Source organism: Macaca fascicularis, chromosome 14, assembly GCF_037993035.2.
Source record: "Macaca fascicularis isolate 582-1 chromosome 14, T2T-MFA8v1.1".
In the NCBI taxonomy this organism is placed as follows: Eukaryota; Metazoa; Chordata; class Mammalia; order Primates; family Cercopithecidae; genus Macaca; species Macaca fascicularis.
In genome coordinates this window covers 127,017,655-127,044,399 of record NC_088388.1, presented here as the reverse complement: position 1 = coordinate 127,044,399, position 26,745 = coordinate 127,017,655, and the positions used below count along the sequence as shown (strand labels likewise).

Here is a 26,745-nt window from a genome sequence, read left to right as displayed (position 1 = left end):
TGCTCCGAGGAATCTGCATTTGAAAATAGAGAAGTACTCACCAATCCAACCCAATGTTGGATTAAAAAATGCCAACATTTTCTTAATACAACATCAACAAAACAAAATTCCCCAAAGCAACTCTAGATTTGTTCACTTCTTCTCCTGATGAATTCATAGTGAGTAAGGCAGGATTGATTCAAGAACCTTTTTTTTTTTGTGGTTCATTTGGACGTGTAAATGCACAATTCATTCATCAGCTGTTTCCCTAGGCTTTTCCCAGGACCAGAAGTGTCTGTTCTTGTCATCTGGAGGCCAGCATTGTTTTCTCATACCTTTTGGAAACACAGCTGGATTGCAACAGTCTTTGTTCTTTCAAAAATTAGGACTATCACATACAAATATTTTCCTCTGGTCACTAAGGAGGGACTTAATCTGGAGTTTAGACCAGGAGTCAGATATATTTCTGTTCCTGGCTTCCTCCCCGATTTGCTGTAGGAAACTTGCAAATTACTAAGGCTTCAAGGGCACAAAACTGGGTTTAGATGAAGGTAAGCATGTGTGTTAAAACTTACCAGAGGCAGAGGTTACAGTTGCAGTCAAATGTTGGGAGTTCAAATGTGCTTAGAAATCAGGAAACATTAAAAATAGCTTTCTCTGAGATTGCTCAGGAAGATTTATGTTAAATCTTTTTGTTAATCAAAGATGGAGCTCAATACTTGGTTCTAGCTATGTATTTAGATATACATATACTAGTTGATTTGTTAATTAGGACAAATTATCTCTATTTATCACAACCAATGTATTAGTGGCAAACCATGAATTATTCGGGTTCATTTTGTTTTATCTCAAGCGCTGGGAGTTCCCAAATGGAACAGAAACTGTGCGTTGTGATTCTGTCATGGCTGCCAATGATGTACTCCAGAAATTCAAAACCACAGAGCCTCTGCATCACTTTTTTGGTGGCGGTCGTGGGAGGGTTATTAGTTTTATCTAAAAGAGGAGAGTCTCTGAAAGGAAAGACAAAGCTTTGGCCAATGGTGACATAATTACAGGGACAGAATAATTAGAAATACATTATAACTTCCCCTTCAACCCAACCACTGCTGGACGTAAATTGGAAGCTTACGGAAGCTCATGGCTGGGTTCTAGTTTGGGGTCCCGTTCTGGATGCTCCTGCCAACGCAGGAGCATTACATGGGTGGGCTCTGAAAAACTGAAGCCTCCTCCAGAAACACACGCCCTGACTCAAGACCCGGCTGGAGTCCAATATTCCTAAAGCCCTTTGAGGACACGGGCTCACGAATCCCCTGCGCCTGCCCGCACGCTCGCCTTCATCCACATGCCTCACGTCCTGTGTGTCAGTCTTTGTGAATGAATGATGTACACGCACTTGGAAAACTATGCTGCTACAGGGAGGGGGCGGGAGCGGGTGACCAAGCCCTCAAGAATGCGTGGAGAATCAGACGGACTTTCCCGAAACGGTGGAGGCGGCCTGTGCGCCCAGCCTGCCCACCCGCTCCCGGCCCTTCCCGCCCCTGCCTGGGCTCCGCGGCCCCGGGCTCCGGGCACTGCTCCTCCGCGGCCGCGGCCCGGCCCCGCGCTCGCCCGCCCTTCCTTTCGCTTTGGGCCGCGGGCGGCGATTGGCCGCGGAGCTCGGCCCCGCCCCCGATGCCCCGCCCTGCCCCTACGCCCCGCCCCTCGCTCCCCCCAGCGGACATCGCCGGGCCCGGGGCGCGCGGACCCAGCGGCCGAGACGCTGCACCGCGAGAAACGCCCTAAGGAGGAGGGGAGAGCGCGGGAGGGCGAGAGGGAGGGAGAGCGGCCGGGAGATCGAGAGCGAGCGAGGCAGCCGCGGGCGGAGAGGAGGGAGCGGGCGAGGGCCGGGCAGGAGGAGCGGGCGCGGCGCGGGCGAGGCTGGGACCCGAGCGCGCTCACTTCGCCGCAAAGTGCCAACTTCCCCTGGAGTGCCGGGCGCGCACCGTCCGGGCGCGGGGGAGAGAAAGGCAGCGGGAATTTGAGATTTTGGGGAAGAAAGTCGGATTTCCCCCGTCCCCTTCCCCCTGTTACTAATCCTCATTAAAAAGAAAAACAACAGTAACTGCAAACTTGCAACCATCCCGTCTGTCCCCCACTCCTGGCACCATGAAGGCGGCCGTCGATCTCAAGCCGACTCTCACCATCATCAAGACGGAAAAAGTCGATCTGGAGCTTTTCCCTTCCCCGGGTGAGTGGCGACGGCCGAGGCCCCCACCCAAGCTCTCGGCCAGAGGCCGGGGTCCCCTGAACTTCTTGCCCCTTTCGCCGTTCCCTTCTGGGCGGTGCATTTCTTCAGGAGCGGGGGATGCTGTTGGCAGCTGGATTAGGAGGACGAGGAGCAGGAGGAGGAGGACTGTTGGTGGCCCTAGACCCTTGGTTTTGGGGGTGGTATTTATTTTCACAGCTGTGTTTTTGTGAGTGGTGGGGAAAAGCTTATAGAATTTCCAGTACCCCATTCCTGCTTTTCTTGTATTCCCAAATGAGCGAGAACCCTCTGGCCTTATTCCTTAATGTTAAGGGGAGATGGACGCTGCCTCAGAGGACATCATCCCCTGACTCCACGTCCCCGATAGAACTGAGGCTGGGTGGAGGGCCCCGGGCAGTCTAACGGGTTGGCCTTCAGGCACATTTTCAAATGAGCTCTTGCCTCCCCAAGCGTCCCTGTCACATGCCTTGCCTCTCTTTTTCTGGGTTGAGGGTGAGGAGACCGGAGGAGAATTGAAATTATCGTCTTAACTTTGAGAAACTTCCGACCCTATTCTTGTAGGTTACTTACTTTACCCATGTTTCTTATCTGCCGTAAATTTTTCTTCTGGTACCAAAGGTCCATTGGAAGGAAAGCATCCAACACCCAAATGTGACTTTGTGTCTTTGGTACATGGTGTTGTCCACCTCTTTCATTTATATGCATTTGAAGAAGAGAAGGATACGAAGTATTTATTTATTTATTTTTGTCTTTGACACAAATATTGTTAAGCAACTTAAGAGAGTCTGGCCTTACAGAATTTCTGAAACAAATGTAGTTTGAGAGGGAAAGATGCTTGCTTTTAGGATAAGGCACTGCCAGTTATCCTTAGAGATGAGTGATTTTGGAGGTGGAAGTATGTAGAAAGATACAGGGAGAAGGCAGTGCACCCTGGAAAATAATTAATTGAAAGAACAGGCTCCTCTGTTGTATCTGATTATCAAGAAGTTTAGTTGCTGCGCCCTGTGGTTAACACTTCTTTGCCTCTGCCATAATTTATTGCTTACTTTAACCCTTTCTTACTCTGCTTAAACTTTCAACACCACCAAACCGATGTTTTGTCATTCTGAGGTCCTTCAGAAATATTAATAAAGACATGTAAGTCATGTCCCCTCACCCTGGGCCCCCTGACATTCAGCTCCAGGACTGCTGTGGGCAGAAGGCTGAGATTGTGTCTCCTCGCAAGGATGATGGTGGTGGGAGCAATGCCGAGAGCGCACCTGGAACCATGGAGGCATTTAAGGCATTTAGGCCTACAATTCAGAAATGAGGTTTCTGTGATGGTTGTGTTTGGGGGTTCGAGGAAGCTAGAACGAGTTCTATTTGTCACAGTTGATTCAAACCATATATAGAAGTGAAAGGATAGTTCACAACAAAGATATAAACTCAACTAATAGGTCCTTTCCTTAAGAACGACTTGTTTATATGTGTTGTTATGGGTGTTTATGGGGGAAGAGACAGATTTGGTCATCTGGGAAATATCGTGTCGATATGTCAGTCCACATACCTACAAGGGATTTTTCATCCTGGGAATGAAAAAGAACCCTTGGCAACACATGTTTCAGATCACAGTGAACAGCCGAAGCAGTTTTTTTGGTAATTTAATATTAAATATTAGAGACAATGTATATGGTGCCCTCATTTCAGTTATTGATTAAAAATAAACTCTGGGCGAGTAACTTTCTTTAGCTTTCTCTTCTGTAAAATGGGGACAATAAAGCCTAACGCTACAGTCAAAGTCCATTGTAATAAGCATACTTGCACTGACTTTCTTTTTCAAAAAAGATTTCCAAGCCACTGGTCATCTTTTATATGTGACCTTCAATACAACAAAATTTCAACTGGCCAAAGAAATTGGGCAGTCTCCTGCCATTCATTGTAAAGAGGTTTGATTTCTAGCACCAATATTTATTATCTTGGAAAAAATAAAGACAAAAACTTGAAAAAATATATAGACTATAATCAACTTTTTTTTTGCTGGACCTTTAGTTGCTTATATGTGGACATTATACCCACACCTCAGAGAGGAAAATAGAGTCACAGAAAAGGTAAATAATTGACATAAAACTATGTAGTGAGCCAGTGGCTGAAGTACAATCAATTCATGTTTCTAACTTCGCAGTGTATCTTGCTTTGAATAATGTTGCAAGATACCTTCCAAAAGCTCAGCAAAGAAATCTCGACTGAGACTTAACTTGCAGGTGCAAAGCAAGGTTGGGAGAAACAGTGTTTCTGGCCAGGGCTGTCTGCTTTTGTTAGTGGAAGGACAAGACATTGGCTAAGTGCAGATTTGCCTTACCCATCAGACCATATAGGACATGTGTTTAAAGTTTAACTTCTCACAGCGTAGCTTTTTATCCACAGCTGTGACTTAAATATTTGTCAGAATGATTTCTTTGGGTTGCTTAGTTTCTTATGCATGGAGACAGCTAGTGTGGGATCTTATCTGGCTTAAATGATTAAACCAGAATTTTCTCCCCACCCCGTCCCAAATTCATGAGTTCCAGAGAGAGGCAGTAAGGAAGTGGGGTGTCCAAACAGGAGCCACAAGACCTGGATTATTTGTCTTCCTGGCTAGGACCTGACCAACAACCTTTATGTACTTTTATTCTATTTTGAGACTTCACAGGAGTTTGACGATGTTAAGTACTAAATTAACATATACTCTGAAATAACATTAGAATTGACTTTTCCTTGCAAGTGTAAGAGTAAGGTGGGATATGCTGTTTGATGGCAACAGTGTGATTGCAAGGATCGTAAATAGCTTAAAAACAAACATAGCCATTGGGTTCACTCCTGGTTCTCTCCCGGTGGAGCCTGCTTCGAAGGGACTAGGTGCCAAAGCCAACACATTCCCAAGGCACTTAATTTTTCCTTTCCTTCAGCACTCTGCTCTACCTTCTTGGTGAGGTGAGCTTAATGTCCAGATAAGAGCAGGACCTCTAATCCTGGATACTTGCTGTTTTATAAGAATAAAAGGATGAGCCTCTGGCCCCACCCGCCCTCAGCAGAGGGTGTACATCCATCGGGAACATGCATTATACTTAGAGATAGGAAGAAGCTTTGTCCTTGCTCAGCTTGGTCGGTCTTTGTTTCTTCATCAGTGTAGACAAGAAAGAAGGGCAGAGCTGCCCAGTCTATTAGATCACTCGCTCACTGTGCTCCCAGATCCCCGCCGACCATACTCCATTAGTGACTAAAGAGCTCCGCGCGGTTCAGAGCAGAGACTCTGGAGCCTGCCTGTCTGGATTTGAATCTCAGCTCGCCACTTAGTAGCTGTGTGACTTGGGACAAATGACTTAATCTCTCTGTGCTCCAGCTTCTGCCTCTATAAAATGAGTGTAATCATTCTACTTCATAGGATGAATATGAGGATTAAATCTATGAATATGTGCAAAATCTTAAAACAGTGCCTGATCCATAATAAATCCTATTTAACAGTTGACTACAAAACAAGTCAACAAAAAATGATCCTGATCAGTGTAGAATTTTCAGAGGCCCTTGAATGTTTGTTAGGAGATAAGGTGGCTGTGTTATGCACCTCCTGATAATCTATTATTTGAGAGGGAATGAAGAGTAAAGTTAAGGAGGGCCTTTTCAGCTGCTTGGCTGAGATCTCATGCCCGTGAAACTTCATTCTGTTCTCCAGGGAGCAAACAGTGAGAGGTAACTTTCAGAGAGTGTCTTGGAGTCCAAACTCTCACAGTTAGAGGCATAGGGGTTTGCCAGTTACTTTGGGTGATGGATATTGTCATTGTTACCTCAGAGCAGGGAGGCTACCAAGTCTAGAGGCAAGGGGAACATTTGCAGGGTTGATGGAAAAGTCAACTTTTCAATTATGCAGGGCTGAGAAATGCATCATGTCCAGTTATTATAAAGCATCTCCTATTTTATTTATTTATTTGGTTGGCAGAGCCTGCATTCCTGGCATTTTTGGTTGGTTTGTGTTGCTGTTTTTTTGTCTGTGTAACTTTTTTTTTTTTTCTCTTAAAGAGGCCAGACCACCCTGTAGGAACATCGCTTCCCTCTAGGAGACAAACCAGCCCGTGGTCAACCTCCCAGAGCCCAGGTCACTCTAGGGTCCATCAAATCTCTGCAAAACTGGGAGCTGGTTAGTGTAGGTCAGGATTTTTCGGGAGAGTCTCCCTGTTTCAGAATACAGCGGATAACTCTACAATGGCTACAGTGACAGTATAATTACAGTTGTCTCTCTGGTTTGTGTAATGAATAATCCACGGCTGTGGTGGAATTCCATGAGCTTGCGTTGAAGGTGGTAGGTTCTTGTCATTCAAAAGTTGTTGGGATATTTCTAAAGCACACATCGAGCCTGCATTGTGTGCTGGGCACGGTCAGATAAAAGAACACTTTTATGCTTCACACTTACTCTGAGGTGTGGTGGAAATATTATTTTCTCCATTTTTCAGATGAGGAAAATGAGATTCTCAGAGATGCATTCTTGGCCTAAGGCCACACTCTGGAAATTTAGAAACTGATGAGACGTTGTAGGCATTTGATACCTAAAATTTTGAGTTATTCTCAAAAACTCTGGAAATTAGAACACGGGCAGGTGAGAAGGCAATGCTGGTCGGTGCTCTGGGGGTTCAGGAGGTACAGTGGCTCCCTGGTATCCCTTCAAGACCCCCTGAGCTGGATCAGGTGGCCTCATTGTTAGCCCAGTGCTTCGTATGGCTCGGGGAAAGGGTCCATCCTGTGGGCTGTCCCAAGGCCTGGCAGTCCAGATGTGTTGCTTTAGAACGATGTTTAAAAGTTCCAGCAGTGCTTAGCTCAGAATGAGAGGCAGCGAACCAGGGTTCTCGTTTTTGCAACGTCTTCCAGATGGCCTTGGCTCCGTCCCAGGTGGGAAGGTGGTTATGTTCATCTCCAAGGTCAGTCCTTCACTGAGCCTCCAGATTCTGCCCATTTCATCTCCTTCATCACTGATGTTGCTGTGCATTGACTCTCTCATAAGCAGGATGATGAGACATAGCTTAGCAAACTAGTTCATTTTCTTCAGGCAGTTAAAATTTAATTTTCCTGCTTGCAGAGATGCCCCTAGGCAGTTGCGTTTGCTGCCTGTGCCTCAAATAAATTTTGTTTCCCCCCCTAAAATTTAGTTTTTTAAAAAAGCCCGTTCCATGTGTCAGGGCACATGGTCTGGAGTTGTCCTGGCACAAGGAAGGAAGGACAGCCCCAGGTGTCTACCCACAGGCCTGCCAGCTGTCCCAGCCCATGGCTCACAGACAGGCACACTCCCCTGCCACTTGTCTAAGGTTAAGGCATTGGTTTCTTTATTACTGCATTATGGAGAGCATTTTCCCGAATAGTTAGTATGCTTGGGCCCGCACTGTCACCGCAGAGAGGAATTTGTGTGTGAACAGCATCATCTCCATGTTTTTATTTAGCTGCTCCTTAATGAAAACCTTGGCTCCGTTTTCCTGCTCACGGGGAACCTCGAATAGCATTTGCCTCTATGTTTGCAGTGTTCTAGGTCTATCCTTCGCTCACAGCTGTTAAGCTGTTCTTAACTCAGGGTTAGGAATGTCACGGGTATTCCCAAATCTATCATTTTTACTTGTCATGTGTCTGTAGCTACTTTCTGCTATTTTTTTCTTTGTTTCTGTTGAGTTGATGATATCTTTTTCAAAACTTCAGTGGATGTTTTCCAAATTGCATAAACAGGCTATTTCTACTTGGCTGCTTTTCTGAAGCCTTGGCCTATCTGCATCCCCTTTTCCTTCTCATTGTATAGTTTATAATCTCCATGCAGACACAGAAAGACATAGGTCTGTAGGGTGGATTGTGGTAGGTCTGGTTTCATTGGCAGAGAGCCATGCTTACAGACATGCTCAAAATATTGCTATTCAAGCCGTAAATATTTTATTGATCACTTGGCCAACTCTGTCATATTTCCCAGGTGCTTTCCAGTGTCTACTGCTCGGGTGCAAGCCTGTCACTTGACACTTCAAATGTGGCTTATTACTGCCCCTTCCACTTTTCTCAATTGTTCTTTCTTGTAGCATTTAGTACTGTCTCTAAGAGTTGTAAAATATTGACCCAAATAGTGCTTTTAGACCCAAAGTAGCATTAGAAATATTAAGGCTGTTGGACTTCATATCATAATGGTGTAGAGACAGGGAAACCATATAATTTACCACCCAAGCTGGGATACCTTTGAGAGTGTAAAGGGGCACTATTCATAACTGCATCAGAATGATAGACATTAACTGGGGCTCTCCCCACAGATGAGGGTCACCTGCGTTAGACACTAAATTTGGTCAATTGTACTTTCTAGAATATCTTCTCTCAATTGCTAATTTTAGGGTTTAGACCATCTAAGTAAGCTAATAGGGCACGATTAAGAGTTTGAAGCCCTTTAAGTTTAGTATGTTTTCCCCCCAACCATGAATTATATTTTAAATTTGTTTCTCAGCATCTGAGAAACCCAAATCAATCTCAAACAAGTTCACTTCAAGCATTCGAAACCTCTTGGTAGCTTTGGGTAGCTGTGATAAGCCATTGATTTTTGCTTTGCAAGGTTCTGTGGAGAAACTGTAAACTCTGCATGTAGCGTGTGTGTGTGTGTGTGTGTGTGTGTGTGTGTGAGACAGAGAGATAAAATGAACTTTGAAGTAGAGGGACGTGTCTTCATTACACAAGTGAAGACAATTACGTTTTTTATTTTGTTTTGTTTAAATGTTTATTGAACATGAGAAATTTTACTTTGGGCTAAAAAGGAGCAAAAAAAAAATGTTGTGTTTTCTTTTTGTACCATTAAAGTGGGCAAAAACAAAAGCAAAAATAAAAAACAAGCCCTCAATTCTTTAGAAGGGGAGGAAGGCAACGGTGGATTCAATTGCAAAATTCTTTTTGAATTAAAAAAAGACAAGAATAAGAATGAGGACAGGAAAAGAGTAAGAAAGTATGAAAGAATGAATGAAAGGAAATTGTAAAACTAAAAATGAACAACTTTAAGTGATAGTACATAGATTTTTGGAAAAGCCTCCATCTGGGCCAAACATTACACCTGGTTAGGAATTCCAGGCTCAGGTGGTCCCATGGACAGTTTTGGGTCTGTTGTGTCTACTCCTTGCCTGTGGTCATTTCTGAATGCTTTAAATCCCTCATGGGTAGATGGGTGGTCAGGACAACTCAGATGAAATCTTCCCTGGGTTCCAGGTGCTTCCATGGCAAAAGATTCTGGAGGACCAGTGTTTACATTTATGAAAATATGTGTGGATCAATGATTGTATTTTCTGTGTCTGTTAAGCTCTCTCTTGCAACAGTGGTAAGTTAGTTTCATAGGTCAGCTTTATGGGAAACAGGGGCACTTCTGAAGCATTTGAAGGAGGTGTAAGAACAGGGAAAGGATTATTTTCCATATAGAGAGCAGCGTGGGAAGAGTGCTGCAAGTTTGGAATAAAGAGATGCTTAGATAAACATGAGGAAAAAAATTTACTTGTAGAAAGGGATGAAGGAAGGAAGTAGGAGGCCAGGACCCAAACAGCGTTTTGAACCTCAGGATGAATTTTGCCTTTGAAAGTAGGGATATTTAAGGGCAGAATAGAGTTATTGGGTAAGCTTATGAGATAGGTAATTTTTTTTTTTTTTTTGGTTACTTTCCCTCCCACTCACACTGTTGTTAAAACCTCTGTATCAGTTTATCAGAATAAGCGTTAAACCTCAGAGAAGATGACAAAATTGATCAGGTATGTATTTTCAAGGTACAAATGGAAAATAACCTCAGTCAGGCACAGGAATCTTCTAAGCCTGGTGAGAGTTTGTAGATAGGGGTTTTTTGAAGTATTTAGGGTCTCCCACTATGTGTCAGGTATTATACCTGTTCTCTATGAATGACTTTTTTTTTGTGTGTAATTAGAGTTGTCTGATATATTTAGAATTGGGTGATGCATTAATATCATTCATGTTCAAACTAAGAATGTGTTGTTGAGTCTGATTTTCTTTCAATTTTTTGTAGAAATGAGGTCCCACTATGTTGCCCAGGCTGGTCTTGAACTCCTGGCCTCAAACAATCTTTCCACCTTGGCCTCCTCAAGTGTTGGGATTACAGGCATGAACCACTGCCCCCGCCCAAGTCTGATTTTGAAATACCCTTTAGGAAACTTATCACAGGAAATTTTCAGTGGAAGAGTTTCCATGTGACTGACTTTTATACTTCTAGTACCTACACATTTTTCCTATTTGATATCTGTGGCCAAAAATTTAAGTTAATTCCATACCTTATGCACCAGTTGTCTGACATCATTAAGATATGAAATAAATGTACAGAATGCAATGAAGAATCACAGATTATCATATTTGTTCCTTACCAGTAGGAATAAATATTGTGTATGAAATAAGCAGTGTCCACTCTGTGGGGAGAATGTGGGCTGGAGAGCCGGGAATGTTGGTCTCCAGTCACAACTCTGCATCGGTGTCTGTCTGTGTGACCTTAGGCAAGTCATTGCATTTTTATGCACCTCATTTTCTTCATCAGTCAAATAAATTCATTGCAATGATGACCTGTTAGATTTCTCCTAACACTGACATCCTATGACTTTAGGTAACATTTAAAACAGCCAAGGATTGGAGGGTGCGTAGACTGCCATTCAAGAGGTAGGCAACATGGGGATTTGCATCCGAATCCCCAAATTCTGTTAATAACAACTTAATCATTGAGGAATTTTGGGTGCTTTGGTAAAGGGCTACTTCCACAGAGAAACAGAGATGTTAGAAAGTGTTGCCAGCCTAGCTCACCATTGGGGAAATGGAGGCATGTTGTCTCAGGTAGAACTGAACCAAGAATCATGCCTTCCTCGTGGTCTTCCTTTCAGCTTCCCTTTTCCATGAGCCCTTGCTGCAGTTGCAGCTGAAGGCAGCTCCAGTGCGGGTTCTCACCTGGAGGAGGGAGATGGAAGTCCAGGGTTCAGTAGGTGAAGCAGCCCGTCCAGCTGCTTCTGCAGGGCCGAGCCTGTGGGCTGAGTGATGAGCTTCTTTCATCCAATCTGTGTCTTCTTGATAGACTGCTCTGGTCAGAAACAGTCCCTCCTGCCTGGGGAATGCATTCTGCTGTTAGCCATGGCAGCGCCTCTCCTGACAGACCCAGTGAGTCAGGGCCCCGGCCTGCTGTTTGCCCAGAGGGAAGGGCCAGGCCTGCGTGCTTTGGGTGCCCACAGAATGGTGTCTGGGTGGCCACAGGCTGACCCTGCAGTGGGCACAGGCTGCTTGGCAGAGCTGGAGGCGGACAAGAAACCACCTGCCTTGGCTTCCCCAGCCACCCCGGAAGCTACAAATGTACACTGGGGTGTGGCGGCGGTGCAAGAGCGGTGCCCGCACATGGGTGTTATCTGAAGTCTCATCTGATTGATGTTATTTCTACATTTTGAGAAAGGTCTGTCACAGTTACCCTTCTCTTTCCAAAGCAGGGACCTAAGTTCAGCCTGCCAGTTTTTGGGGAAAAACAAAGAAAACGATCATTGATGACAGTGTCGAGTTTATCTACTGGTGCTTGTGTAAGCATTTCTCATCTCCACCCATCTTTTCTTTTTTCCTCCTGTTCTGTTTATTTTCTAGTAGTTATTGGGTGCGAACGTTGTGCCAGTATCCTCATTATTTTGCCCCAATAGTGAAGCATTATTATTGCCATTTCATAGATGAAGCAACCGAGATTAAACGACTTGCCCAAGGTTGCAAAGCTGCTGAATGGAGGAGTTTAGATTCAAACCCACCTGTGGCTAACTTGAAATTTCCATGTCTGTTGTTTTCAGAATTCTCAGAAATATTTGGGTGTTTGTGGAATTTGGGAGAAATACTAAGGTCCGTTTGTGCATATTGTTTGCTAGTTCATCTTAATTACTTGGCTATATCTAGTAGCATTTTACAGTTTGCCATGTGACTTCACCACATTTGAGCTCATGGTAATCCTTAGAGCTACCAATATTTTACAAATAAGGAAAGTGTAGTGCACCGATGCCAAGTTACCCTCCCAAGGTTCCAGGGAAAATAAGCAGAGAGTTAGAACGTGAAGCTCCAGTCAGTTTCTCCAAATCCCCTGACATTTGAGTTTAGCCACATGCATTTCTTTGATTAGATGAGTATCTAGTACATTCACTTAAATATAATAATAATGTTAATAATCAATGTTAGCTTGAGATCAAAGTGTCAACAAGGCATTCTCTTCTCTTTTGGTGGAGGTAGATTTCACCCACATACTTTATGTATCTGTAACAAGTCCCACATAGCTGACTGATTATTAAGCTTTGAGCAGGTAGCACTGGTCACTATGCACAAGTAACTAGGATTACTGAGCTTTGAGCAGGTTGAACAGATCACTATGACATAGGCTCTGGAAAGTTTGTACAGATATGCATGATGCCAAAGCACTGGCAGAATTGTTGGTAGGCTGGCAAGTTAGTTCCTTCTCAAGGAAAAAAAAATGTGAATGATCCCATAGGTTACTAGACAGACATGCAGTTTCCCTTTGGAGAAGGTTGACTTTGGACTTTGAGAAATACAATTTTTTTCTTTTGATCTAAAGAGATTTGAAAAGAATAGAGGTCCATTTTTTGTTTACCTATTCTGAACTATAAGGCACATTGCTTTGTTCTTCTGTGCCTCAGTTTACCCCTTTTAGTGAAGGAGTCTATTTTAATCAGTGAGAGCTTCAGGTAACTGGAGGAATGTTTCAGGAAAAAAAAATGAAAAAATCATTGAATCCTAAGCTGCATGTTATGGAAAAGAACTGTACCAAGGAGGCATACAGAAATTAATGTCATCTTAGATGAACAATTTTTTCACCCTGCTAGTTTCCATTTGGGACATAGGGTATTTGCTGTGGCACCATGTATAGACACTCAGAGCTTAGCAGAGTTATATCAGATGATCTCCCTAAAACAATGTGTTGTTCCTTACCAAAAAACGTAAGCCCCTCTGGCCGGACCTTATTTTGGTCATTATGGGAGCCAGAGCATGCCAAGGTCAAATGACAGGTTTTTGATCTGGGAAGTATTCTTTTGGCTGCTGGTGTTTCCTTGGGAGTGGGTGTAAACCTTAAGTAGCCAGTAGTGACCTTGGGTACCTCTGGATTACTAGAGAAGAGGAGGTGGGGATGGGAAGTTGGGTGGTACACCTGATTATAGCAAGAATGAAGATAATAGTTTGAAGTTGGCTGTTTTAAATCTGGGCACTAACTTTAATGCCTGCCAGGAAAATGTTATCTTGTAAAGCAAATCCCAGTGAGGTCACGAAGTGTGTCTCCTCCTCAAATTGGGGTTCAGCACTATGACTTGGTGCCTCCATGTAACAATAGTTTTGGGTTAGGCCTAAGGGGTCCTTGGTCTTAGCTTTGCCTGGTTTGAATATTTTTTTCCGCTGTTAACTGGGCAGGGTGGTCATCTTATTACCTTCTGTTGTCTGATGGGAGAATCAGGATACCCAAGTCTGGCTTTACTTTAAGCCACCAGATATGGACACATGTCTGTGTTATCTTTGTATTCTTCTCCAAGAAGGATGCTCCTAGTGAGTGAGCTGCCTTTCTTTGAGAGAGAGTGGGAAAGTTAATGAGTTCCCATTTAGAAAGTACTCTGGAGTCTTTGGTGATTCAAGGAGTGTTATTAAATTAGTGGGAGATATGATACGGAGTGGGGATGCTAAATACATATGAACTCCCCAAGGGTGAGTCGTGTGTGTGTGTACGGGAAATGCATCCTTGATTTCATATAAGATCAAGAGTTCAGTCTTACACCTCCCTTGCCTCCTAATGGAAACCAAACATTCTTCAAAACTGCTGGATGCTTGCTTTTCTTTACATAATGCAGTTCAGTTGGAGTGAGAGAAGTGAAGCTAATATTTAGAGAGTACCTACTGTGTGTCAGATACTTGGCAATGTGCTTTACAGAAATACATCATCACATTCTTTAAACAACTCTTTGAGGTTGATACCTTAATTCCCATTTTGTAGATAAGAAATTGAGTCCAGAATTAAGTTCAGATAATTTGCCCAAAGCCATAGAGTTTTCAAGTCATAAATTTGATCTTAGACCTTTCTAGTTACCAAGGCCTACCTACTTAGACAGAATCCATTGGAGGGAAAACTTTCTAACATTTTTCTAAGAGGTCTTGATTCTTGGCACATTTTTCTGTGTGATGTGTTCTCTGTCAGGCTTGTCATGATCAGGGGTAGGAAGAATGCACTCATTTCACTTATACATATCTACCATTGGGATGTATTAGTAGTGGGAAACTAAAAAACAAAAACAAAACATTTCGCATGATTTCCATGGTGCATTTTCAAATCCAAAGTAGACTCATGAAAGGTGGCTAGCCAGATTTACTAAACTTGTGTACAGAATTGGTGCTTTGGCCCCCACTTTCCACATTGGACAATTGAGGAACGAACTGAGAGCTCCACCCTGGCTTGAGAATTCTCCAGGGAAGGGATGTTCAGAGGCACAAGCCTAGGACGTGAAGCTACTTGATGCAAGAGGGACGTTTGTAGAAAAGTAAACACACACACAGAATGAATCAGCGTCTCCATGGTGGACCCAATGTTAACCTCTGATTCAACTGGAGATTTTTAAAAATAAGGAATCTATTTCCGGATTTCTGAAGGTCTGTCTTGCAGGGAGCTTTGTGGCTTTTCCATGCCTTCCACCCATCCTCTTCTGTAATGGATGGTCTGATGAAAGAACTTTGAAATTTCAGGCTGACTGCAAAGTCTCCAAAGGATCTGGGGTGCTGGGTGAACCAAACAGCGATTTAGTTTTTTTAATGAGATTGGGCCCTGGGTGACTTACCGCTGGTTTCTCCTGGCTTTGATCAAAATATCCGCCTAGTGGCATGGTGCAGGCAGAGGGTGATGAGCAAAGATGATGCAAGTCTTCAGTTGCCCCCAACTGCCTTGCTTTGTAAGAAAATATTTTCAGTGTTTTTATAGGCAAGCAAGTCCTAAGGAAGTAATACTTGAATTTCCAAAAGCTGGTGCAGAATACACACTAGGCTCTGCCTACACAAGCTAGTCACAAATCTCTTTATGAATCTTCTCTAAATTCCTGTTTTGAGGAGCCTAAATGAAATTCACCTTATTTAGTAATTGGTTCTTGGTTCTTATATTTGTCAGGTGGATTTATTTATGCCACAGGCATCTTACCATGATCTTATGACACAGAGTTTAGATAAACTCTCTATTTCTCTTTGGGTACGTGAGCCCTCTAAGACAAAGGAGAGATATTTACATTTAGAGTGCTTTATAGTAAGTAATTGAGTCCCTGAATCACACAGCCTCACTTTCATTACATTGGTTATAATGATATTCCTCACTGGAAGCAGCACCATGTCCTTTGAAAGAGCAGAGTTTTGAGGTAAGACAGCCCTGGGTTTGAATTCAGGCTTGATCTTTACTAATTTTTCCTTAGACAAATTATTTAACTTCTGTAAACCTTTCCTTTCTGATCCTTACAAAGGAGATAATAATAAAGAGCTTTCAGGGCTGTTGTTAGGATTAGAGATAATTCCTGTGAAATACTTTTATACTTTTTCATTGCCACAGGGGCTCAATAAACCATTATCTTGTAGGTCACCAAATTCTGTACAAAACTTCATTGCTGCTGTCGCTGTTATTACTTCAGTGGTTGTTAAAACTGTGGTTACTGTTAACCTGGTTACAGAAAATTTTCCACTTGACACCTCCATCACCAAGTGGGCCAGAGCCGTCCCTGTGGCCGGTTCAGTTATTTTCAAATGCCTCTCACGCATTTTTACCAAACATGAGTTAGGGCTTGAGTTATGATTCCAACTCTAAAGCATTATTTTTAGACACTGCCTTTGCCAGTTCAACAAGGCAACTTTTTGGAATTGACGTTATGAGGATTTAAAATTATTTTAATTGCTGAAGTACTGTCGTCTTTGCCCTGCAGTCCTTTCTTTTCTGGGAGGTGACGTAGCCATTCAAGGTTTCAGAGAAAAACTCTATACCTGATAATCCAGCCAGGCAGGATTCGAACTCCTGTTCGCTCAGGTGTCACTTCCTGAGCCAGGCTGCCGCCGGAAGGTCCAGGTCAGTGAATTCATTTGGCAGCTCCCTGAAGATAATAAGATTCAAGACAGAAAAAGCCCACCGACCTTTCCTTCTTTGCCACAGCTGTACCTCATGGCCCCAGAAAATGGCCATCCTAGTTCTAGCAGGCGTCCCCTAAGGAGGACGTCTGCAGGAACCGTGCACCTCTGGGTATGCTGGTTGCTGATTGCAGTGGTTGATTTATAGCCAGAATCTGGCACCTAGAAAAGGGGATCTGCGTCTTTAAACAGCTGTGCGCCACTGTGTGTAAATGTGCTTGCTAATCCAGTGACTAATTCAGTATATTATAAAGCAGCACTGAGCCGGCTGCCAAGGCAGGGCTGGATCCCAACTGGAGTGGTGTGTAAGGCTCAGAGAATTATGTCTTGAATTCTGCCACACCATCCGTCGCTGAAATCTCATCTGGTGTGTTCTCTGAACCAGAGTCAGCCCTGGCCTTCTGGTTCCTGTCTGCCCACTCTGCTCCCTCTCCCTTTCCCTCTCCCTCCCTCCGTTTATTTACTCATGGAGGGTGGAGCCCAGCCCCATCTGAGTCAGGGCCAGGGAACCAATCAGTGGTGCTCTGGGGCATTCCAGGGCCAAAATTCATGATCCCTTTTGGAAAAGAATTTCCCAAAAAGATCCCTGGCTTCACAGTATTGTGACTGCACCTTCCTCAGTTCCTGTACAGTGAGCCTTCACCGCCCCCGCACCCCACCGCCCTATCAGCTTCTCCTCTGTCTCCCCCACCAGGGACTGGAGGGGGAAAGCCCTGTTTGATGGAGACTTCTTCCCCATGAGAATCTTAAGCATGTAAGTATAAAGATGCACAAATCACTTTAAATGAGCACTCGGCAGCCTTTTCTGGGAGCATCTTTAGGGTAGGGAACTTGAGGGATTTTGTTTGTCTTCTAGAACCTGTGGCCCTTTCTCTTTTGTCCTCACATAAGTGGTCTCAGAAGTTGCAGATACCAGGTGTCTGCCTCTGGAAACGGCCCTTGCCCAGCCTCTCCCATGGTTGGTCTCCCAGTGAGTATCGTGGGGCTTCCATCTCACAAGGATTTCCAGGTGGCGGAGGTGGCTGTGGGAGATCTCATCCTCTCGTCGTCTTCCCTTTCAGTAATGCCACCATCTGCCAGGAGTGCCATCCTGGACACCTTGCCCCCTTTCTGTCCCTCACGCCCTACACCCAGGACATCTTACATGCACTCCTTCCTACCCCCTCCCCCAGTGCTTCTGGACCCGGCCAGTTCACTCAGTCTGCATTGCAAAACCTTCCGCTTCAGCCATGATCCCAGCACTCATCGTGTGTTGTGAGCATGTAGCGATTGCTTGTGTACTTAGGTGGTGTTCGCTTCTCCCACTAGAGGGAAACTCTGCCTGAGGGATCTATGTTGCTCATCACCAAGGTGCTCATTGTTGGGCTCATAGCAGTGGGCCAGTAGCTCTTTCTCTCTCTGTCTCTTTAAAATTTACTGCTTTTTTTGTTAATTGAGATATACTTGATACAACATAACATTTACCATATTAAAATGTACATGTCAGTGCATTCTAGTACATTCACAGTGTTGTGCAATCATCATCAATGTCTAATTCCAGAATGTCTTCATCACCCCCAAAAGAAGCCCCATGCCCACGAGCAGTCAGTAGCTCTTTCTGAATGAAAGAATGCTGTGCAGCTAGAATGAGAGGAGGTGGGCCTGTATTCCTGATCTGGAGCTTGGAACACACACCTGGGGGAGTGCTGCATCTCCCCAATCTCAAAGGACTTTTTCAGTCCCTCCTTCCTCACCACTTAAGCCCAAGGTTTATTCTGAGGGCTCATTGGTTAGGCTCCGCTGTGTAGTGAGCTAGTGTCGTCTGGACAGAGATAATGAGCGCTTTCACCAGCTGCATGCAGACAGTTCAGTCCAGGGAGCTTGGGGCTGTGGTGGCTGCAATTTCCTAATGGCTTCCTGATGAGGCAAAGCCATTTATTAGCAGCGGATGAGGGCTGCACATCCCAGTCTCTCCCTTTCCTACCTACCCAGGCAGATGGAGAGTGACTTCAGCTCTCTCCGCCTTTTGCATTGATCACTTTTTCTCTGCTCGCCACCCATTGGTTGGTCTCACCCATTGATCTGGAGATTGGGCCTGCCTGGCGACTTATCACCCTCTTGGGCTTGCTACTGGGAGAGGCGTCTGAGGCTGTCTGCCTCGGATCCGCGTGGGTGAGACTCTGGGGCAGCAGCAGGAACAACAGAATGCTGAAGACTGGGTGTTTGGGGCCATTAAAGAGAGGCCCATTGGGAAGGAGAGGAAAAAAATCTGTGGGACGTAGAAGAGATCACAATGAGGTGGATCTTTCCTGGAACCCTTAGGTCTCTGCCTTCCGACTGCATTTGCCTTCACAACTAGAGCTGCTTGTGTTGCTTCGGGCCATGGCCTTTCTGGGGTTCAACAAATAGCTTCATTAATTAGATAGATCAGATTCAGCTTACTGGCTAGTGCCCCTGATGTTAAGTTCTGGCTTTGTCAGTGGGGTTTGTCGTATTCCCTCAACCCTATCACCATGGCTCAGTGACCCTATTTGGAATACCAGCAGGACTAGAAGGGTGGTAGTATGAAACCTTTAAATGATATGATGCACTCTGTCTTACGGTGCTTTTTAGGTAAAGGTCCATAGCTCACTGAAGTTAACTACAGTCTTCACTCTTTCTGGATTGACAGGAATAGCACCCTCAAATTTCAGAGCCATCAGGCACCATGGCGTCATGCTATTGGAGTTGACTGTTGAAAGTTGCTTGCTTAATATCCCTGCTATGCAACAGGGATGTTTGCTAGGAGGAAGCTTTTCCACCTTACAGTCTGACCTTTAGTATTCTAGACTTATAACCTGAAATAGGAGTGGATAGCATCATGGGTCTATAAAATCCCATCATGTTTATTAGATCTTTGGATGCCTCGTTCCTCTGTGATTCTTAATAACTTGGGAAGGAGTAGTGTTTATCCAGAATGATGAACCAGGACTTGATGGTAGTGAAGACATGGGAGAAAGCCTCTCCCTCCCAGTCCACCGTTGTAAGTAAACAGCAATGGTGTAGAGGAAAAAAAGATCCCGAGAGGGAGCCAAGAGTTCTAGAATTAGTAGCCATGTGACTTAAGGCAAGTTGATGTCACCTTGAGCTTCATTTTACCCACCAGTCAAAGAAAAGGTTTGAACTAGATGACGTCGAAAGCCTCTTCTAATTCCGTATTCCAGAAATAGTTTAGGACCCCTGACCAGTGGCAGAGCTTGGCTCCTCCTTCTCTCCACTTTTCATTCATTTTATAACTACATCTGCTTGCCAGGAAAGAGAACATCCCTCCAAGGAGTTGTTAAAGTTTTATAGCAAATTCTGTAAATTCCTCTTTTTTGCTTTTTGGCCCTGGATAAGGCTTTATGCATCATATAGCTAGAGTGAGGGCAGGATAGAGGGACAGAGACAGGGAAATGTGTGAACACACCAGGAGAGGACTCGGGCTGACAGTTATTGCTCCAGGCCATAAAAAAGGCCAAAGCTGAAGAGATATAGAGACCAAAATTAAAGATTAGGTAGGTCTACACAAACCTTGGGGTAGGCTCGGATGATAGGTTTAGCAGTGAGCCTAATGGTTTAGGGAGCGTAAGCATGCTCCCTTCGAAGCTTATTTCTCTAGGTCCCTCCTTTTCAGTGCAGGAAACTTGAGCTGGGTCCCCACAATTATTGCCTAAATCCCTGAAGTCTCAGGATTTCTGACTCCTCATTAGGGACATACATTTAGATTTACTGCTCTGTGTGGGGCCTGTATTCCATGAGCTGTACCACGCTGGGGCGGCACCATCAGTTTCTGGTATGTTTAGCTGGCGTGCCGGCATTAGTGGGAGCCTGTGATAGGCGGAGGGACGGCCATCTCGTGTGCTTACCAGCATTCTCAGGGTGGAGATTTCTGCATCTTCTCTGATGTCAGCCTTGCTTTAGGGTAAGAATGTGCGTCTCTCTGCCTTCTCCTGACTCTTGCCATGTGGTTCCCATGTGGCTCTTGTGAATTACACTGGGATGATTCAGCAGGGCCCTTAGAGAAGGGAATATTTAGTCTGTTGGGAGCAGGGGATAAGGGAGGAGTCAAGGAAGCAGTGTCTGAATGATGTGCCGTATCAGGTCAGGTGACCTATGCACCCACTTAGATCTTCGCAGTTTGGTATATTTTAGATGGTCAAATACTTCATCTGAATTTCAGTCTCCGCCATTTGCATAGCATGAAAGATGTACGAGTATGTTTGCTTGTTACAGGCTTGTGCACATTATCTGTTGTCCCAGTAGTTCAAGTTTATGAGAGTACCCTACAGATGGTCTGGACCCTGAGCATCTTGACACACTTCTGAAGTTGATGAAGAGCATGTGGGGCTGGGGAAGGAACATGATGCATCCCTTTTAACCATTTCTTGGCTCCTAGGGTTCCTTGGCCCTAGCAGTATCCAGCATGTGCCTGCTCTGTGCTTAAAATTTTAAGTTATAAAACATTTAAGTATTTGCTACTAGTTCCCTCCCAATGGGTTGACGTTATCTGAGATATTGTCAGTAAAATATCTTAAGCTATTTAAAGGAAAAAGAGGAAAAAAAATCTTACTTAGATTTTTATATCTCCTTACATATTGGTTTTCCAGGAACAAGGTGGGAAGTTAGTGACAGGAACTTGAGGCATGAGTGGAAATCTGAAGTTACTGCTCAGGGGATCTCTTTGTTGAGCCCTGAATTTCTTGCCTCTGGAAGATTCCAGCTTTACACTTGGGATTCTTAAGGTTATAAGGTTGGACAGGATCCAGGGGTTGCAGTTGCTTACTGTTGGTTGCCCATTAACCTAAGGGCTAAGGGCTGTTGGTGGAAACTCACAATGAAGGCATGCAGGAGGAGATGCCTGGGGGGGCTCACGGCTGTGCCTCCCTCCCGGTGCCTTCCTCCCGGGCCCAGGCTCTCCGCATATTCAGTTTGGTGTCTATCACAGGCTAATCTACTGGTGGCTCTTTTTAGTAAGCCTGTAGGAGGATTAAGGATACAAGTAACACAGTTTGGGAGGGATTAAAATTGATTATCTCTCCAAAGCCATGTTAGAGCAAAAGGTGAAATTCCAGAAAATAGAGATACCCTCAAAAAGGGACTGAAATAAAGGGAAGAAGAGATTGTCCCTGAGATGTAATGCTCACATATCTGTGAATTTCAGCTCTTGGCCTCTTTATTTGTCTCCAAAGAAATGAGGAGGGAACTTTCCCAGGGAAAAGCTCCTTTATAGTGCTTCTAAACATGTATAATTAACAGACCTAATCAGACTGTTGTTTCAGAAACCATACAGTTGACCTCCATCGATTAGTTATTTTTTTCCTTGGCATTCCCACCTTCCTGCAACCTCTGTAAAGAGAGGCCTTAATTGCTTTGGGCTGGGCAGAGCAGCAGTTACTTTTCTCATCTCCCCCTTCTCAGCAGTGGCTGTATTTTAGCAGAAGGCAAGCAAACTTAAGAGAACCTTTAGGCTAAGAAGCAACTATGCGAGGAAAAAAGAAGCCCATTTCTAAGCAGGCAGCCTTCTTGGTGACCTCATCTTCCTCCCAACTTGGGTCCAGTTGGAGCTGTGCATACAGGGCAGACTTCCAGTTCCTCCTGTCTGGGACTAACAGTGGCAGATATAAATAGACCAAGACTTTGTCTATAGCCATTGTTCTCTAACTGCCCATTGTTTCTGGAAGCAAAGCAATGCTGTGGCTGCAGCTCTCTCTCTCTTACTCTCTCTCTCTTTCTCTCCACCCCAACCTCTTTCTCTGTCTGTTTTTCTCTCACTGTGCAGGGGTCTGAATTCCAGCTCAGCCATTTGCACTATCAGCCACCTTTGCACTTGCCTGATGCATAGAAACTCAAGGGGAGAACTGGCTCCACAACTGGTAGACCAACTGAATATTGTAACCTCATATTTTGATTCCAGTAATGCTTTTGTCTGAGTCTTTCCATGATATATTTGTGGTCAAGACAAAGATATGTGGATCTAATGATAGTAAAGTCAGGAGGATTTGTAACTGGTTGAGCAACTATACCCAACGGGTCTTGATTAATGTGTCAGTGTCAGAGTAATGCACAGCATCTGACATTATGTTATGGGGATCAGTACTTGCTGGTTGCCTTTTCAACATTTTTATTAGGGGCTTAGAATAGAGAAAGATGCAGAAAGCACACTTAGTGCATTGCAGATGGTGCAAAGCTGAGAGTGACAGCTAATAGGATGAGCACAGATTCAAGATATAAAAAAGTTCTTAGAAACATGGATTGAAACAAAGTGAAGTTAATATGGGTAAATATGAAGCCCTCTCGTGAAGTTAATGAAATTCAGTCAATAGGTATAGAACTGGTTCAGTATCAGTTTCTATGGAGAGGTCCTGGCAATGTCCTTTGAGTGGCTTTTGTAGTTAGGCTGTTAGATGAGTGTTGTCTTAGTCTGCACTAATCAAAGCTTATGGAGTAAGATGATCATCTCATTGTTCCTATTTAACTTCTGAGAAGCATGATGTTCACCTATGAATGCTTATGATACTCTTCAGGAACGTAGGCTAAGAGGAATGCTTCTAGGTGGAGCGAGGGGAGTGGCCAAAAACCATGCCAACATGAATGGTTGAAGCAATCAAGGAGTTTGGAAACATGGATGGAAGTGACGATAGGAGGAAGAAAGCAGGGGAAAAGCTTCCAGAGGAGGACAGATTCGCTTTGTGCTGCTGATCTCTCAACCAGCAGAACAAGGGCCGATTGATAGAACTCATAAGAAGGCAGATTTAAACTCATTGTGTCTAATCATTTTGAAATAATCATTTTGGCTTCTAAGTGAAATTATATAGCTCAAAAAGGATGGGGCAACCAAATGTCTTAAGTGAGAAGACTTCTGGGGAAGTATAGTGGTCGTTTTTCAGGTCCTGCCCTGACCCTGATGACCATTCATCATCAAGTACTCCTCTATGGATCTGGAAGTTGGGACAGGGTGTGCACGCATCCTGTGTTGCTTCAGTGCCTGTGGCTGCCGTATTGAGAATCCTTGTCTGCTGTACTGGGAAAGTGGACTTGCATATTCTTATTTTTCATTGTGGTTTCCCTAGGTTGAAGACAGACAGTTGTACTGTGTGAATGTGGATGAGTATGCTTTTTCCTTCTCTGTCCAGATTTATTTATTACAAGAAAAACACATCTGCATAAAAAAGCCTTAGAACGCAGGAAGAATGTCCACTTTGTTTTTCTTTCTGTAGCACCAAGACATGTGGGGTTTCAGCTTCCTCTAAGAAGTTTTTGAAGACTGGCTTTCATCTCAAACAAGACTTTTTCCCATTGGAAAAACGGTCCTTTTTTGGTTTAAAAATGTATTTATATAATGTATAAATAAATAAGAAAGTTGAGAGAGAATTTCCTTTCAAAATTGATGAAAAAATGTTGCTTTCTGAACATCATTAATTGGGAGTCAGTTGTTGCCTCTTCCCAGGCCATTGCCACTCTGCATTCTGTTTTCTTTATTCTGGTTTACAATTTTCCAATATTCCCTTTCTCTGCTTCCTCCTTTCTTTCCCTCTCTCCTCCCTTCTTGGCCAGCTCTCCTCCTCTCTCTGCACCCAGCTCCAGCCTTCTCCCTTGGCGGCTACCCGCGTGGCCACTGCACCACCTTCCCAGCCCCCGTTCCTCCTTCCTTTCTCAAAGCCTTTCTTCCTTCTGCCCTTCCCGGGCTAGCTTTGAACGCCTGAAGCCCTCACTGGAAGAGGCCTGTCTCTGTGTTTGTTTCCTGCGTGGGAGGGAGAGGCAGGCCTTGAGAAAACAGTTCAAAAGTGCAGAAAAACTTTACCTCTTCCAGCCTAAATAAACGGGCTCTACTCCATTTGTTTGCCCAGATTTTTCCTTTGCCCATGGAGAAAACTCCTCATCGTACACCTTGCCCAGTCTGGCCGCCTTGGTGATTCTCAGCACCACTCTCCCGATGCCTGTTTTGCCCCCCGACCAAGTGCCAAGTGGGCCCCGACCCGAGGTTTGACCAGGCCAGTTCTGGGTAGGATGTGCAGTGGAGCCTGCTGTCGGCAGAGAGTCTCAGGGATTGAGGTTCCTCCCTGCGCCACAAAGAGCTTGTTCTGTAAATGAAAATGTTGGAGAAAATGAAAAAATAAATGTTACCACGCCCCATCATTTTTGCCTCATTTGCTTTTAATTCTGTGAATAGGTGCAGGGAGAAAACATCTGGCTTTAGTGTCTGAAGATGTGGGATTGAGTCCTTGTTATCTCACTTTACTGGCTTGACAATCTTCGTTGTCACCTAAGAAACCTTTGTGAGCTTCGATTTCCTCACCTACCTACATGATAAAGATCATACTACATGTGCTTGTTTTGAAAAATCATACGAGAATATTCAAGAAAACACTTTCTAAAAGATATAGTTCTATTCAAATAGCAGGAATGATAATTATAGGTGGGAGTTAAGTGAAATTAAAATCAATTGGTTAGCCCAATTCACCAGCATCTGCAAGATCTCAGAGGATGAGGCCTCAAAGGCCGTTATGTAAACCAGAAGTAGTGGAAGCTGGGATTATAGCAAGATGCAGTTGTCAGATATTCTCCATTGTCTTCCTGGGTGGGGTTATCGTATGTCACGTTGGTACCAAAAGCCTTATGATCCTGTCATGAGAATTTTAGTGAAGGCAGGGCAGGAGTTGTCTTCATTCAAAAGTGTAAGATGTGGGAAGAACCAATAGGATGCAATGTGGTTCTCTGCAAAGCCGTGGAGAAGAAAGGGCCCAACTCATTCTTTCCTCCTGAGTAATGTAGAGACCATGGCTCTGTGTTTTTCATGACAAAGAAGTCACACTGTTCTGGGACATTTAGGAACTGTAAAATATGTCATGTGGTGGGAGTCAAGTGTAATTATCTATGCAGGAAATGCTTTGAAACATGTGAAGTACTTTGTAAATGACTTGAAATGATCATTTAAGAAGCTTAAATGATTCTTTAATGTACCCTATCGAGGTGGTCTTTGTACACAGGAATCATAATCTCAATAGCTAAAACTTCCTTTTAAATTGCTTGAGTGTCATTAATTTAGAGGCCCATAAATGACAGTTACAACGCAGCTTGGGTTTTGGCAGATTCCAAACACATAGAAAAGAGTTCTCAGCATAAAATTATACCTTTACTTTGTGCCATATTGATTCTAAGGTGGAACTCTTGGATATTTTTATAACCAAAAGGCATCTTAGGTGCATTGGATTCATGTAGTTCTGAAGTGTCATGGCAAACATATTTTAGATGCTGATTGTTGCAAGAAGCATTTTCCCCTTAGCAGACTGGAGGATGCAGAATAGGTAAGAAATTAGTCTATTCTGTTAGAAAAAAAAAATGCAGTTTCAGGGGATGTCAATTTCCATTTATATCTCAGAATCTGAGTTTTGCATTTGTTTTTCTTATTTTCTCAGTCACTTGTTTGTACCTGGAGAAATTGCCAGATTCCTTCTTGATGCTTCTGTAAGCATTGGGAAATAAAATCTTTTTTTTTTTAAGTCTATATTTTATAAGATGCTTTTCAGTATAATCAAGTAGCCAATGATTTGTTGAGCACCTACTATGTCTTAAGCTTTGGCATTTTCACATACAGTCCACTTAATCCTCACAGCATGGCGGGTAGAGCATCCTAGAGAATGAAAGCGAGCTTCATCTGAGGGGCTTTGAGACCTGGTTTATGTACCTTCACTTGCCAGGCTGCTAGAGAAAAACACATATTTAGAAGCCTTTCCAGCAGGACACATTCATTCATGTATTTCCTATTTTAGGCCAATTGCCCAATGTTTAGGGTGGGAGATTTGAACTAGTCTAAGGAAAGAGCAAGAAAATTTAGCTACAGGACCCAGGGGGCAGTTCTGCTTTCTGGCTCGGATCCTGGAACGGAAGAGCCTCTCTGGGTTTCCCTGAACACCTGGAATTGATTTGGGTTTTGCTCTGACTTCGAAACATTTGCTGAGGTGGAGGATGGTGGAGGAGGTAGGAAAGAAATAAATCCAGTGATTAAAAATAGCTTGTGCATGTCAGGTGCCTGAACGAATTTGGGAACATGCCTGCAATCCCTTTTGTCTGGCAGGTCTGAACTCCGGCGCTGCCGAATTACAACTGCTTTCATTTGTTTTTCCTGCTTCCCTACCATGTAATGGTCAAGGGCTCATTGGAACCATGTGTGAGCCTGGTGAGTCACCAAATCCTCAGGACTTCAGTGGTAATAATGTGTTAAAACTCCTTTTGGGGGATGGGGCAGGAGGTGGATGAAGGGAAGAGGGAGAAGTCTGAGGTCACTTCCTACAGATGTTCAGTGCGCTGAGCCCTCTCTACAGGCTTCTTTCTCAGGCCTGGCTGCAGGACCTGAAACCAGCTTCTCCATGCAA

At 44.1% G+C, this 26,745-nt stretch overlaps 1 protein-coding gene across 16 annotated transcripts in view; it reads left to right on the top strand.

Annotated features, from left to right (window-relative positions):
- Positions 1 to 26,745, top strand: part of ETS1 (ETS proto-oncogene 1, transcription factor) — a 168,179-nt gene that overhangs the window by 102,879 nt on the left and 38,555 nt on the right. For 4 of the 16 annotated variants that reach the window (XM_074015624.1, XM_065529218.2, XM_045370781.3 and 1 more), the window contains exon 1: positions 1,726 to 2,206. The exons of 10 other annotated variants lie outside the window; for them this stretch is intronic. In XM_074015624.1, the coding sequence (XP_073871725.1) occupies positions 2,125 to 2,206 (82 nt within the window). In that variant the 5' untranslated portion in view covers positions 1,726 to 2,124. Of the gene's footprint in view, positions 1 to 1,725; positions 26,550 to 26,745 lie in introns of those variants that run through there. 2 more of the 16 variants (XM_074015623.1, XM_074015621.1) reach the window with 1 other exon arrangement.